Source organism: Jaculus jaculus, chromosome 9 (genome assembly GCF_020740685.1).
Source record: "Jaculus jaculus isolate mJacJac1 chromosome 9, mJacJac1.mat.Y.cur, whole genome shotgun sequence".
In the NCBI taxonomy this organism is placed as follows: domain Eukaryota; kingdom Metazoa; phylum Chordata; class Mammalia; order Rodentia; family Dipodidae; genus Jaculus; species Jaculus jaculus.
This window is the reverse complement of record NC_059110.1, coordinates 27,001,053-27,016,774: the sequence shown is the minus strand read 5'-3', so window position 1 is coordinate 27,016,774 and position 15,722 is coordinate 27,001,053. Positions and strand designations below refer to the sequence as shown.

The following is a 15,722-nucleotide window of genomic DNA, read 5'->3' as shown; positions in this document are numbered from 1 at the left end:
TCACATGCCCATTCTCTCTTTCTCTCTCACACACACATAAACAAACAAACAAATAAATAATTTTTTAAAAAGTAAACAGCTTTAACAATTTGCCCTTGATACTTATACAATAGTTTTTAAAGAGGAATGGCAAAATTTCTAAGTCTGCAGGGGTCTATCTGGATGCAATTGGTACTGGTGGTTTAAACAAGATAAAGGTTAAAGGGTTTCTGGGCAGACATGGGTATTTGAAGATCACAACATTGTAGGCGTTCTGTTGTATTTATGAAGTTGTACAACAGTGATCACAGGTGTGCTGTTAGTCCTAAACAGTCAGCAAGGCCAGAACAGGGAGCCCAGGCAGAAGGCCATCTTACCCCTCAGCACGGATTTGAGGTTGAGCTTGGCTTGGCGATGCAGGTCCTCGACACAGGGGGGTCTCGTGGTGGGAAGGAACACGTTCTCCTGCTGGTGCCATGGTGCGGTGTAGTGGACAGTCCATCGACTCTCCTCATCTAGGTTGGAAACCGCTAGAGAGAAAAAGAATAGATTTGCTCGTCAAATTAAGCTTCACTGGCTCCGAGTCTGTTACATTAAGATATAGTCTTGGCTGCCGGGCATGGTGGTAGCCCATGCCTGTAATCCCAACACCCAAAATGGCTGAGGCAGAAGAACTTCCATGAGTTCAATGCCTGCCTAAGTTACCTATAGGGTCTGGGTTACACAGTGAGACTCTTTCAAACAGAAAAAGAAAAACAAAAAATGGTAAGTTCTTGATGTCTCACACATGCGCAGGTCAGAACCAGCCAGGAGCAAAGAAGCAAATGCGGGTGAGATTTACTCTCAGACTGCTGGGGTCTTGCCCTCCTGATTCTGTGTGTAAAGGAAATGCTCACGGTGCCCATTGAGCACTCAGTGGGCTCCTGCTCACAGATTCGTTTGCTCAGGGCACTGCTTCCCAGTGTTAGGTCCTCCTCCTGCTTCCGTGTTAGTCTCCCATTCTTCCTCAACCCCACCCACAACAAATCCCTGGTATTCAACTGTTTAATGCTATTGCACCATTTATCATGACATAACTGTGATAGAAAAAAGATCTCCCAGGAGGCTGAGATCAAATATTGCCCCTCTACAGCATTACTTTAAAATATTACTGTTATAAACTCAATTAACCTAAAAAATACTATAAATATTCAATTTAAACCTTTAAATGGCATGGCTGATAGACATGAGATCCATCAGAGCTGTAAAACCTTCATTAATTGCTTCCATGGAATACTTTCATATTAAAAATTATAATGCAATTGACTTTTTCCAACACAATCCAATTCGATTAACTTTTCCAACATGAAGGAGTCCAAAACATTACAAGGGAAAATAAGAACCAATCCATGACAAAGATGAATGTCTAAGATAACTTTCCATTAATCCTCCTAAGGTTAGCTAGAACCTCTCTGTCTCTTGTTTCTTGACAAAATAATCTAAGTGGAATACAAGTGGAGAAATGAAGTCAACAGCACCTAAACTAATTAATGAGCAATTTAAAAACTGTTTCTGTCTACCTGACGCATACCTCCTGCATAAGAGGAACTAGAGAAGTGTATGAGGAAGCCCTTGGACTGAGGCGTTTATTCAAGGTGCCAAGTCTAACTTCTCTAAAGCCAGCAGACGTTAGAATTATGAGTCAGAGGCAAGTGTTCCCGGACCCTGACCTATACTAGAGGAATCCAAAGAACACGGCAGGTACCTGCAAACCAGGCCATAAAAGACACTCGCAGAGTAACATGGGAACAAAACGAACTAACGAATCTATTTAAACCTATTTAAAATTAACTAAGCACACGCCATAGTTAAGTTAGTACAATTATTATAAAGACCAATCAGAGTAATAGTGGTAAGGCAAGGTTGTGGCAGCAACAATGGGAGCCCCAACTTCACGTTCTCAACCTTTTTTATTTTTTATTTTTTTTTGATTTTTCAAGGTAGGGTCTCACTCAGCCCAGGCTGACCTGGAATTCACTATGTCGTCTCAGGATGGCCTTGAACTCAAGGGGATCCTTCTATCTCAGCCTCCAGAGTGCTAGAATAAAAGTCATGAGCAACCACACCCGGCAGGAGCGCCCCCCAAATTCAAACCATCTCCATGAAGGAACTATACCTTCCTTAGACCTCCTGCAAGCCACCCCATAATCATCTTTCCTATAGCTACTAAATTTAGAATCTTATGCATCTGAGAAGAGTAATTCTCTGCTTAAAGCATGCTCCGTTCTCCACAAACGCTAAATTGGAAAATAAGCATTGAGAACCAGACACCAAGTTAAAAACAGAAATGCCCTGTTTTCTGCCTTACAAGGTTTGACAAAAGCACCTAATGCTGTGTGTACTCTCTTGTTGAACAAAGGTTTTACATGGTGCCCAATACCATCAATTTTCATAGGTAACGTCCAAAAGACCTCTCTTCACTTTATGCACAACGCAGAGGGAAGTACACAAGGTCCCCCAAAGCATATCCAGAGCTTGTTACAGTGTTTTTTTCTGCTGATGCCCACTATTTTAAAGATTTAACTACCACACCTCATAGTTAGAAAACTGAAACTTTTCCTCTTTGCCAATTACAAATCCAATCCAATTAATGGCACCTGAGTCTGAGTATCGTGCCATCAGCCCCAGCAATCAGCCACCAGCTGGCTCTGAAGGAGCCCTTGTCTCTTTGCTGGTGTACCTCCCTCTCGCCAGGGTCGATTCTGATCTGTCCCTCCAAAGGCAGCCCCCCCACCCCCAACCATGCAGAAAATGAGTCCAGAGCGTTCCTTGCTGCTGTCCCTAAAACCTGTTGACAGAGACCCCGCTCAGTCACTGACCAGAAAGCTACACTAAGGTGTCCTGAAATAAGCCAATAACTGCAAAAATGAAGCTGTGCCACTGTAAAACTATGTTTCCAAGGGACCAAAGAAGCACCTCGATCACCGAAATTTAAGCCGACAGGAAGTCCGCACCACGCCACAGCACAAAAGCGCAGCGATTTACAGCACTCGCTGGTCTGTCTAGACAGTTGGTCCCGGAGCTCTTAAATGGGGTTTCAGAGGATCATCTCCATCAAAAGTTTGTGCCACATTCCACAGCGACTTTTTACCTCAGGCACACTCAGAAACATACACTGTATGTCAAGACCAGCAAAGTCAATACAAGGAGGATTCCCCCCCTTCCATAAAGGCCTTGTTTTGAGAAGTACAAAGAAACAAACTCACTTAAAATCCCGACCATAAATAAATAAGGCGTGCTAAGAATCACATAATGCTATCACACCGATAGTCACAAAAGCGTGAGGTGCTTCAATCACCAGGCATAGAATGGAGTTTAACAAAGTCTAATCATGCTGTTCCACTCTAACCTCACTCAAAAGGACGAAGGAGTACATGTGTATACACACGTGTACACACACACACACACACACACACACACACACACAACTATAGAAGAAAAAAAAACTACTTACATTTCTTCTTAAAAAGTTTAATGAAAGACTTAATCTTTGCGTTAATGAACACCACCATTTCCAGGGCACCCGCATGGGGTTTAGAAATGTAAGTCCCAAAGTTAGAGGCTTAGTTAGGTCCAGCAGGCAGGTGGCAAGCTGTGCTGTTCTGCTCCACACTCTTTAACTTTCTTCCTCAGGTCCCTTATCCACTGACATCTGTCTGCCTGGGCTGCTCTTACTCCGAGGTCGAGTTTATTGTCAGGCGGTTACAAACCATTAGCAGTCCTTGAACCTGAAAAACTCCCACTGAAACCTAATCTTTAGGGCTGGGAGCAGCCAGTGACAACAGGCAGGGGAAGAGAAAGCCAATCATCATCCTCATTTGCATGAGAGACACAGCAGGATTTCTGCCTCCACGCTCGCACGAGCCATTTTCTCCCCACACATCCAAAGTTTCTCCTCTCTAGGGTCCACAAAAATAACTGCAGATTTTCCTCAACGGAAGTCAGGTCATGATGAAACAAATGAGTCCCCCATTTTCACTAAGCCACTTCGAGGATCCAGATCTTTTTACAGGAGCCAGCAAGTCTGAGAGCAATTCCATGTTGGCTCTGTGACCATCCAGCTAATCCTGGGGGCATGGGGTGTGAACTGAAACAGGGGAGAAAGAGCCCACCATTGTTTCCTGACCACGCCCCTTCTCTGCCTCCCACAAGGAGGGAGGGAACTTTTATAAGTAGTAAATGAGTAAATGTTTAGAATAGAATCTCCAAGGAGCTGGGAAAGATGACTTGATTGCATTTTTATGCAAATAAGGGTGCCCGTCTCTACTGTTTGCCAGTGATTGAGAATCAGCCTGGGTCTTCCACAGGATGTTTTAATTTGCATCTAGCTGACAAAACTATTCAAAAACAAACAGAAAAACTTCCCTACTCCACAATGAGAACTCACATAAATAACCTAATCACTTTAAACTTTATTTTAGATGTAAATTATCACCTACAAGCCTGTTTTTTTTTTTTTTTAAACAATTTCACAATAGTTCTCCCTAGTAAACATTGGGTTATAGTCTCTTTAACTTAAATCTGCTGTACAGAGATCTGGTTCTTTTGCCTACTGGACTGGGGAAAGAAGACAAAGGCAGATGGAGAGAGATGAGTAGGTACTAGAAAAATATAAGCCAGGCGTGGTGGCGAACACTTTAATCCCAGCACTGGGGAGGCAGACGTAGGAGGATCGTTGTGAGTTCGAGGCCACCCTGAGTCTACATAGTGAAGTCCAGGTCAGCCTGAGCTAGAGCGAGACCCTACCAAAAAAAACCAAAAAAGAAATAAAAGGAAGGGATGGAAGCAACACACAGAGCAGGAAGTATAAAAGAGGACAAAGGAAAAGCCCCTTACATCTCACCCCACTTCACCACTTCACTTCATGAAAAAAAAAAAAAAAAAAAAAGTGTGTGAAGCAATTTAAAAAGACCTCTTATTTCATAGCTTTGGGCCAGACTTGTAACTAAATGGAAAAATGTAATAACTGACTAATTCAAAACATTTAGTTTATAACAAAGGCTTTCAGTCAAAGAATAAAAGTTTATATAAGGGGCTTCCTCTAGGGAAAACTTTGTAATGATGTCTTCTCAAATCCTTTTATTTCTTTAACCTTACTTTTCAACAACATAAGCAACCAAAACAACAAAGAAACTAACATATTGTACGTATCACCGCAGCCTTCCAATGTGTGTCTTTCATCTTCGCCTTAGCTTGAGTTAAAAGTCATTACGTTGCTAGATGGCAAATGAGTAACAACTAAGACTACATCAGATTATACAGCTGTCTTAACTTTCGAGCAAAGTTCCCCTTTGGAAAATTTATCAGCAACAGTGACCTTGCTTCACTTATTACATTAGAGAGAGGAAGGATTCTGAGCAGAAATACTCCTGGTTTACAATCTACAAGCCTGGGGGCTTAAGTGTGACCATGCACACTGCCCTCTGAAAACAGACTGTTATTTCAAGACAGCAGGTCTTAGACAAGTGCAATCCTACACAACACACAGCTTTTTGTGTGTGCCGCCTGCAAACACAGGTGCATCCATTAGCAAGATAAACACTGCGAACCTACTACACCGGCTGCTCTTTCACTCAGGTGGGATCCTTCCTTGAACAGAACAGGTTTGACCCCCATTCTCAGTGGGCTTACGTTGTTTAACAAAACACTCAGTTATGTGGTTGGCCAGGCAGTGATGTTAACCGATGTTGAGAGCCACGAAGCCCCTCTGGGGTCTAGATGGACGGTGGTTTAGAGGGTAGAGCATAGGACGCCTTAACTCCTCAAGCTAGTGGCTCACCAACTCTGGTCGCATGACTAGCAAAGAATTGACGCGCACAGACACAAAGGGGTTAGATTATGAAAGACTTAAGAGTACAGGAAAAAAGTAAAGCAGGAACACTTCCAAGCTAGGAGGGGCCCTGTGCATGGCAACCAGAATCAGATTTTCTTATGATCTTGGGAGATATAAATGAGGGACCTAGTTGGGATGTATTTCATTGGTTGAGTCTAAGTGCATAGGGAAGACTGCCTGGTGTGGCAGAGATGAGAGCACAGACTCAGAAAAAGCATACCATGACCACCACCAGCAGCAACAAAGAGCCCCTGAAAAGGTTTCCTAACGTCGGATACGGAGGCACGCACCTTTAATCCCAGCATCGCAGCGCACAGGAGGCAGAGGGCTGCAGTCAGGCCTATAACCACTACCACAATCCCTCCCGCCCCCAACAACACACTGCTTCCAGGAGGTGTTAATTCCCAAATCTCATCAGCTGGGAACCTAGCATTCAGAATGGCTAAGTTAATTGGGAACACATGAATTAAATCACCACATTCCGCCCCAGGCCCCCATAAACTGATAACCATCATGACGTGCACTGCAATGCATTCAGTCCAATTTTAGAAGTCCCAATTTCGGGGCTGGAGAGATGGCTTAGCGGTTAAACGCTTGCCTGTGAAGCCTAAGGATGCCGGTTCAAGGCTTAATTCCCCAGGACCCACGTTAGCCAGATGCACAAGGGACACACACATCTGGAGTTCATTTGCAATGGCTGGAGCACCCATTCTCTCTATCTGTCTGTTGCTCTCAAATAAATAAACAAAAAAATTTTTTAATTTTTTTGAGTCCTCATTTTTTTTAATTTTTATTAACATTTTTCATGATTATAAAATATATCCCATGGTAATGAGTCCTCATTTTTTTAATCAGTCCTACTGATGTTCAAACATCCCCATAATCCAAGGCCTTTAAACTGAGACATAAAAACAAATCCCCCCAAAATGTGTAATGGTACAGAATACTCATTCACACTGCAAAAGATGGCACTGGGCATAGCAAAGAAATATTCAGCTAATACAAGATTTAAATCAACCAGGGCAAACATCAAACTCTGTAGTTCCAAGTCCAACAACTCTAGTCAGTGACAAATCTCCAAGTCCGATAATTCTAACCAGCAAGTCTCTGGAATTTCAATTTTTCCCCTCCAGCTAGGCTACTCACAGTCCTGGAAAACCTCATCTGAGGCCGGCAGCTTTCCTTAGCAGCCATCTCATGGTCCTGGCATCTCCACTGGGTCTCCACTGCAACCCAAGGTCCATCCTCACGGCTCCATTGTGTTTCCACGCAGGCAACCAGCAAACCTGTTTGATAGTGTCTGTGACTGTTTCCAAAACATAAGACTGTGCTGCAAACTCAATGACCCTCTCTTGCCTGCATTTCTTATGCTCCATAATACCAGGTAGAGTGCCAATTTGTTAATCCAGGGGGAAATTAAGCAGACTTTGAAGAACAGGACAAAACTTCTTGAGCACTCAGGCCCCTTCAAAGAGTCTACATTCTTTCTGTTGCCCCAGTGCAGGTCAGCTGGCCCGATCTCAAAAGTTGTAATCTCCCATATATTGCAGCTGAATGGACAGAAATTTCAGCCCAAGGATTTCATTTCTGTGCCATATCCATCTGCTCACACCAGTCCATTTCTACACAGTGCAACCCTACACAAGTTCTCAGGACGTGGCCATAACAGCAAGCCTCTCACACAAACAGCTTCTAGTCCAGTCCATGCAAAACTCTTTCTCACCCTCATGAGCCACACCTCACAGTCCATAGTTCTTACTGCATTCAGGTCTTTCAACTCTGACCAGAATAGTCCATCAGGCTGTACTTAGAGCACTGCAAGGCATTTTTTAGGCTAAGATTTCAAATCCTTCCACATTCCTCTTGAAAATCAGCCTAAGCCACACAGTCAGGTACCTAGCAGCAACACCACTCTCGGTACCAACTTTACTGTCACAGTCAGGGTCGCCTTGCTGGCAGGAATCACCTGACCAAGGGCAACTTTTGGGGAAAAAGGGGTTTATTTTGGCTTATAGACTCGAGGGGAAGCTCCATGATGGCAGGGGGAAATGAAGGCATAAGCAGAGCGTGGACATCACCCTCTGGCCAACATTAAGGTGGCCAATACCAATAGGAGAGTGTGCCAAACAGTGGCAAGGGGAAACTGGCCATAACAGCCATAAGCCTGGCCCCAACAATACACTGCCTCCAGGAGGCGTTCACTCCCAAGTCTCCATCAGCTGGAAATCTAGCATTCAGAACACCTAAGTTTATGGGGGACACCTGAATCAAACCACCACACAGAGGTCAGAGGACCACTATGAGTTTGAGGCCAGCCTGAAACTACACTATGAACTTCAGGTCACCCTGAGCTACAGTGAGACTCTAAAGTGGGAAAACAAACAAATAAATGAAGATTTCTTAGAAGGAAAACCCAGGAATCATCATATTGAGTCAGCCTGCAGTTCCCTTCTAGTCTTGCCAGGGCAGGTTGGCATCTCTGTTTTGGGGGCCTGTGTCCATAACTAACTAGCTGACTGATTAACTAATAAACTAACTACAAAGGAAGACTGCCTTGCTCTTCATCTCTATCAGTGGTACATGCAATGGATGGAGCATGACCAAAGGCAGCTTTGTAAAGGGAAGTGGACAGGTCTTCTCATTTGAAACATAAGTTACGGTGGTCTTCGCTGAAATAATGGAGGGGTGTGAATCAAAACCTGAATGGATTGTATAAAACAAACACAATAATGAATCTATTGGCTCTCATTTTCAAGATAGGCCATTTCTCACTGGGAGAGATGGTCCCGATCCTCCAAGTCTACAATAATCTTTCTCTTTGTCGAAGATGAACTGCTACAAGACTCATGCCTGGAACACTGTCCTTTCTCACTCACTGCTGTTTGATTGTAAGTAGCCATGGTTGTGGAAAAACAAAGCCCCTATTTGGTTATGCATCAGCCAGTGGTGGACCTAGGGTGGGAAGCAGGCTTCTAGCCCAGGAGCTAGGGACACCTCATCCTCCATGTACTGTTCCAAACTGTCTTATGACTCCCTAACTCTAGGTCTTCAGGCAATAAACAAAGTCAGTTATCAAGTATATTAACTGTATTATATATTACATTGGAAAGATTAATAATTGTAAAGTTCTCTCCACTATCATCTCTTTGTATGTTAATCACAGAATTTGCATGTCTCACTGTCATGGTTTATTTAAGGAAAATGTCTAGTATTAAAAAAGTCTCTCCATTTATACTTTCCACAAAATATATGATTAGCCCATGGTATTTCCTATTCCAATTTTAGCCTGCCCTATCAACAACAGCTGAAGCAAAAATGCAATATCCTAGCCACTGAAATCCTGACAGCTCAGCATAAGAGTGAAGACTCCGATTCCGCAGCCATGTCCCCCAGGACATTGGTCACTGACTAGAGAAGCCACCGGGGCTTTGGTTTGCTCAGCTGTATGCTAGAGGTAATAACAGTATTTTCATCACAATATTATTAGAAGAATTTAAAGCATACCTATTGATAAATTCCTTGGAGCACTGCCTGGTATGTGGTAAGCATATGTGTTGGTTAAATAAATGAATAAAACCTCAGGAAACGGCTAAGCAGCCTTAAGCTTAGCCAAGTCGTGTTTTAACAGTGGGGAACCAGCTGAGCTGACATGGTAGTTATTTTGTTACTTGTCTCACAGTTATACAGCAGCTCCTCGGAAACTGTTCACTCACTCTACACCATTGCTGTCTCCTAAAATTCAAATGGCTTTTTATAAAAAAAAAAAACATTTTATTTACTTATTTATTCATTTCTTTGCAGGGCGGGGGACGAGGGGAGAGAGAATGTGTACACCAAGGCCTCATGCTGCTGTAAATCAACTCCAGACTTAGGTGCCACTTTGTGCACCTGGCTTTACGTGGGTACCGGGGAATCAAACCCAGGCCTTCAGGCTTTGCAAGCAAGTGCCTTTAACTATTGATCTCTCTCTCTAGCCCTCTCTAATATAGCTTTATATAAAGCTTTTCCAGTGGCCATCGGTGAACTTCTGGCTAATACCAAGGATTGCTTTCTCTCTCCTCACCTTTTTCTTTAAACTTTCATTTTTGCCTTGCATGTATATGTGGTGGGTATGCAGGTATGTTTGCATGTGTGTGGACGTACCTGCCATGTAGCCACATGTGTACGTGGAGGCCAGAGGAAAAGCTCAGGTGTCTTCTGAGACAGGGTCTCTCAATGGCCTGGAGCTCCATGAGGCTAAAGTGGCTGGTCAGGGATCCTCCTGACACCACAGCCCCAGAGCTGGGGTCACAGGTGTGCACCACATATCAGGCATTTACATGGACACTGAGGCTCAAATTCAGATCTGCACGCCTATGAGGCAAGCACTTTACTCCCCAGGCCCTCTCCTCATCTTTAGACTCATATGCTGCTAACAACCCGGCTCTGGAACTCTTCTGCAGAGACATCAGAGCACGCTAATCCCTTTCCTACATTTGAGTGTGCAGCATCTAAAATCTAGCAACCTCTCACCAAGCTTCTAAGAACCTAGGCTTCAGGCTGGGACACGCGTCAGTAGTAGAACACTCTATGCAAGCGGCATCCCTGCTCCCCACCAAATCTAGCTCATGTTCTGTGAATTTTACTTTATTTATTTTATGCCTCCTTAAAACATGAATGAAGCAGGCGTGGTGGCGCACGCCTTTAATCCCAGCACTGGGGAGGCAGAGGTAGGAGGATCACCGTGAGTTTGAAGCCACCCTGAGACTCCATAGTGAATTCCAGGTCAGCCTGGACTAGAGTGAGACCCTACCTTGAAAAACCAAAAACAAACAACAACAACCCCCCCCCCAAAAAAAAACATGAATGATTTGGGGGTTATAAGGCAAAAGTTAGCAAATAACTGCTCTTAGGCCAAATCAAGACAGCCTGTTTATAAGTGTTTAAAAGAAAAAGGAAGGGCTGGAGCAATGGCTCAGAGGTTAAGGTACTTGACTATAAAGCTAAAGGACCCAGGTTCAATTCCCCAGGACCCTTGTGAGCCAGATGCACAAGGTGGCACATGCACCTGGAGTTTAACTGCAGTGGCTGGGGCCCTGGATCTCATTCAAGGGAAGGGAAGGGGAGGGGAGAGGAGGGGAGGGGAGGGGAGGGGAAGGGAGGGAAAGAAAAGAAGAAAAGGAAGAGAAAAATAAAAAAGAATTTGTCCTAACAAGCGAACATGTATGCAATTCAAATTCCAGTGTCAATCATAAAAGCTATCATGGACATTGCTGCACCCATGTACTGATACAAGACAAAGCTGCTCTTCAGCCTCAACAGCAAAGCTGAATAGACAGAACTGCTTACAGGTGAGGTCTCCAAACCAGAGATAGTTCCTACCTGGACCTTCTGAGAAAAAGCCTGCTCACCCATGGCGTGGCGTAAGCTACTGCCTTCAAACACTGTGCCACACTCACCCCCTCTACATTCCAGCTGTCTGTCCTTCAGTCCCATATTGCTATCCTTTACTCAAATCTCACATTATTCTTTAAAAATATTTTTATTTATTTATTTGACAGAGAAAGGGAGAGAGAGAATGGGTACTCAAGGGCCTCCAGCCACTGCAAACAAACTCCAGACGCCTGTGCCCCCTTGTGCAACTGGCTAACATGGGTCCTAGGGAATTGAACTTAGATCCGTTGGCTTTGCACCTTAACCGCTAAGCCATCCCTCCAGCCCTCACATTTTCTTTGTAGTGCATCTAACTTACAGCTGTTTGCTTTCTCCCAAATTACTTCTTAGGAACTTTCTTACTTTTTTTTTTTTTAATTTTTATTTATTTATTTATTTATTTGAGAGCGACAGACACAGATAGAAAGACAGATAGAGGGAGAGAGAGAGAATGGGCGCGCCAGGGCTTCCAGCCTCTGCAAACGAACTCCAGACGCGTGCGCCCCCTTGTGCATCTGGCTAACGTGGGACCTAGGGAACTGAGCCTCGAACCGGGGTCCTTAGGCTTCACAGGCAAGCGCTTAACCGCTAAGCCATCTCTCCAGCCCACTTTCTTACTTTTTAAAGGCTACAGTCATTATGATTTTTTTTTTATTCAATCAACCAGACAATTTAATTCTACTAAAGAATGAGAAAACTGCACAGCAAGTTTTGAAAAGACATCTTGAATTAGTCCATTCAAACGAGTATATCTTACATAAGAATTTTTGAACACATAAATACGGAAAATATTTCAGAGCTCCTACCTCAAAAAAGGTAAAATATTTCACAGCAGATCTGTTCTCAAAAATTATTCTCACATGTTGCAAAACAAAGCTATACATTGTTTGAATAATGCTAATGGCTTAGCCAAAGTTCTATATTTCTATTTTCACTATTATCTTATAATATGTATATCCTTATTTGTAAAGCTCCAACGTTTTTGTGATTGGGGTCACACTTAAAAGTTTTTCCTCTAGGCCATATTTGGGGATGTGTGTCTCTAGTTTCAGCTACTCAGAAGGCAAGAGGGTTCATATTACACCCAGGAATTCAAGTTCAGAACAACCTGGGCAACACAGTGAGGCAAATCACAAGTAAAAACAATTTTCTTCCAGGACTCATTTGGTAACTTCTACAGTTATCTATTTCCCAGGAGTAGGCATATCCAATATAACAGGAAAGAAATGGTATGCTAAATGCATATCCTGAAAATGTTAACTCGAATTGCACACTTTATGCCCAATCGTTTAGTCATTTTGTACCGAGTACTTGTTGGCCGCCTTGTGTTAGGTGTCCAGGTTAAAAGTGAATTACGGACGGTTATTGTTCTGGGCTCCGTGGTGCATTCTTGTCATGCCAACACTTGGGAGATGGAGGCAAGAGAATCAAGAGTTGAAAGTCAAACTGGGCTACACTGTGAGTCTTCGTCTCAGAAAGCAAAGAGCTGGGCTGGAGAGATGGCTCAGAGGTTAAAGGCACTTATTTGCAAAGCCTGACGATCTGGGTTTGATTCCTACGTAAAGCCAGATGCACAAGGTGACACATGCATCTGGAGTTTTTGCAGTGGCAGGAGGCTCTGGTGTACCCATTCTTTCTCCCCCCCACCACAGATAAATTTAAAAATGTATTTTTACAAAACAAAGACCTGGGATGTAGCTCATCAACGGTAAAGTGCATACCTAGCATGAACAAGGCTTTAGACCTGACCGCCCCCACCCTACAGAGACACACACGCCATTGGTCATCTGGTTTTCTTAGGAAGTTCATAGTTCACATTTGGCCTTCTTAGGACGTTTATAGTTCAGTAAGGAAGTCACACCCAAAAAGATAAAAATAATAGCACCATGAGTAAGTCCAAAGGGGAGAGAGAGAAGCAGGAAGTTCCTAGTAAGATGGTGAAGGCCCTTTATTTCATCAAGAAGAGGAACAGATGTCAAACAGCCCAGGAGAAGAGGAAAGATGGGGGGCGGGGGGAAGCAGCAGCAGGACATGGCCGGGGAACATTCACAGGTGAGCGTGTATACACGTGGTGGATGCCCCTGCACAGTGCTGCGGGGAGTAATGAGAGAGACCCGGGCAAGGCCAGGAGGCAGGGGTAGGGGACAGAACTGCAGGGCCTTGCTTGCCATCAGAGGCTGGAATGCAGAGTCCCTGCAGGAGTTTAAGGACAGAGGGACCAGGGCTGCCTTTAAACAGACCTACAGTAGAAAAGGAGGACCCTGGTGCAACAATCCACACTGAAGTAAGGAGGCCAGAATTCACTCTTCCCAACCCCTTGGGCTACCGCCCAATTTCCAACAATTAATACAGGTGAACATCCCTAATCTGAAAATCTCAAGTAATCTAAAATCTGAGCCTGACTGCGCGAGATGGATCAGAGTCAAAATGGAGGTGCAAAAATATTGCACAAAATTACCTTTGGGCTATATGTACAGGGTGCGCACAGTAAGTAAAATGAGTTTCATGGTTAGACTTGGGTTCCAAAAGAACTCGTTGTGTATATGCAACTACTAAAGGAAAAAAAAAAAAAAAACCCTTATAAATCTAAGACAGGGGCTAGAGAGATGACTTAATGGTTAAGGAGTTTGCCTGCAAAGCCTCAGGACCAAGGCTCGATTCCCCGGGACCCACATTAGCCAGATGCACAAGGTGACATGTGCATCTGGAGTTCATCTGCAGTGGTTAGAGATCCTGGCGCACCCGTTCTCATTCTTTCTCCCTCTCTCTTTTCCTCTATCACTCTCTCAGATAGATAAATAAATAATAAAAATTTAAAACAGTTCTAATCTCAAACATTTTAGATTAAGAATAGCAAATCTATTTTATGTTTTAAGAATCACAAATGCCTGAAAGGAGAAAGCATGCTCAGATCCTGTGATCGTAGCCCGAGATCCTACCAAGTACAGGGGCAGGGCTCAGCTATTCAGTAAGGGCCTCTGTTATCACTGTGCTTTCACCCTGGCACAGCTAGAAAGCATAAGCTTAATATCAGATTATCTGCTGAAAGCCAGGCATGGTGGCACACGCCTTTAATGGGAGGCTGAGGTAGGAGGATCACTTGTGAGTTCAAAGTCACCCTGAGACTAATTCCAAGTCAACTTGGGCTAGAGCAAACCCCTACCTCTAAAAAAAAAAAACAAACAAAAAAGATTATCTGCTGAAACTATAAGTGTTCTAAGCACAGAGCCATGGACGTTCCCAGAATGCCTAAACACAGTCTCCATCCCCACACCATCAACGACACTTAGTGTGGCATCGAATCCCAAAATTTTCATACTGTTAAACAAAAATGATTTTTTTTATTTTTTATTTTTATTTATTTGAGAGCAACAGACACAGAGAGAAAGACAGATGGAGAGAGAGAGAGAATGGGCGGGCCAGGGCTTTCAGCCTCTGCAAACGAACTCCAGATGCGTGCGCCCCCTTGTGCATCTGGCTAACGTGGGACCTGGGGAACTGAGCCTCAAACCGGGGTCCTTAGGCTTCACAGGCAAGCGCTTAACCGCTAAGCCATCTCTCCAGCCCAACAAAAATGATTTTAAAAGAACATTTTAAAATATTATACCTAGGAATTACATTTAGAAATGGGGCATGGTTACATCATATTACACACATAGGCACACATTGTGTGTACAGATATGCATTTTGAAGTCTTGATTAACTGAAAATGAAATACATAATCAACGAATGTTACGGTGTTTGTCTAGGCTAGAAAAGGGACAAAGAGAAGGAAAAACCTGACACAGAATTCGGATCAGAGCTATGTGTTAAAAGATCTCTGTGTGAGAAGGAGATAGCTCAGGAGTTAGGTTTGCCTGCAAAACCTAACGACCGGGTTCAATTCCGCAGGACCCACATAAAGCTACGTGTACAAAGTGGGGTGTACATCTGGAGGTCACTTGCATTGGCTAGATGCCCTGGCATGCCCATTCTCTCTCACCCTCTCCCTCTCTCTCTCTCTCTCTCTCTCTCTCTCTCTCTCTCTCTCTCTCTCTCTCTCTGTGTGTGTGTGTGTGTGTGTGTGTGTGTGTGTGTTTATAAATAAAAAAACTTTAAAAAAATAATCAGTTTGCCAGGCGTGGTGGTGCACGCCTTTAATTTCAGTACTCAGGAGGCAGAGGTAGGAAGACTGCCAAGAGTTCAAAGCCACCCTAAGACTACATAGTGAATTCCAGGTCAGCCTGAGCTACAGTGAGATCCTACCTTGAACCCTCCCCCCCAAAAAAAGATCAGTTTAAGTATTTCTCAGGGGAACTTTAGCTGTATAAGTAGAAAATTCGTCAGCCTAACCTTATCTATAGGTAATGCTTTTACTACTTGCTAATTTTTATGCTATTTTGAAAATCAAGCTTAACAACTAAAATGGAAAACTATACATAACTAATTTAGATTAGCTTATTATCTTTATGTGGTTTAA

At 43.6% G+C, this 15,722-nt stretch overlaps 1 protein-coding gene across 4 annotated transcripts in view; it reads right to left on the bottom strand.

The window, feature by feature from the left end:
- Positions 1 to 15,722, bottom strand: part of Nhsl1 (NHS like 1) — a 153,847-nt gene that overhangs the window by 65,376 nt on the left and 72,749 nt on the right. For 3 of the 4 annotated variants that reach the window (XM_045158314.1, XM_045158315.1, XM_045158316.1), the window contains exon 2: positions 357 to 509. In XM_045158314.1, coding sequence (XP_045014249.1) covers positions 357 to 509 — 153 coding nt within the window. Of the gene's footprint in view, positions 1 to 356; positions 510 to 3,472; positions 4,081 to 15,722 lie in introns of those variants that run through there. The other variant, XM_004651315.2, reaches the window with a different exon arrangement.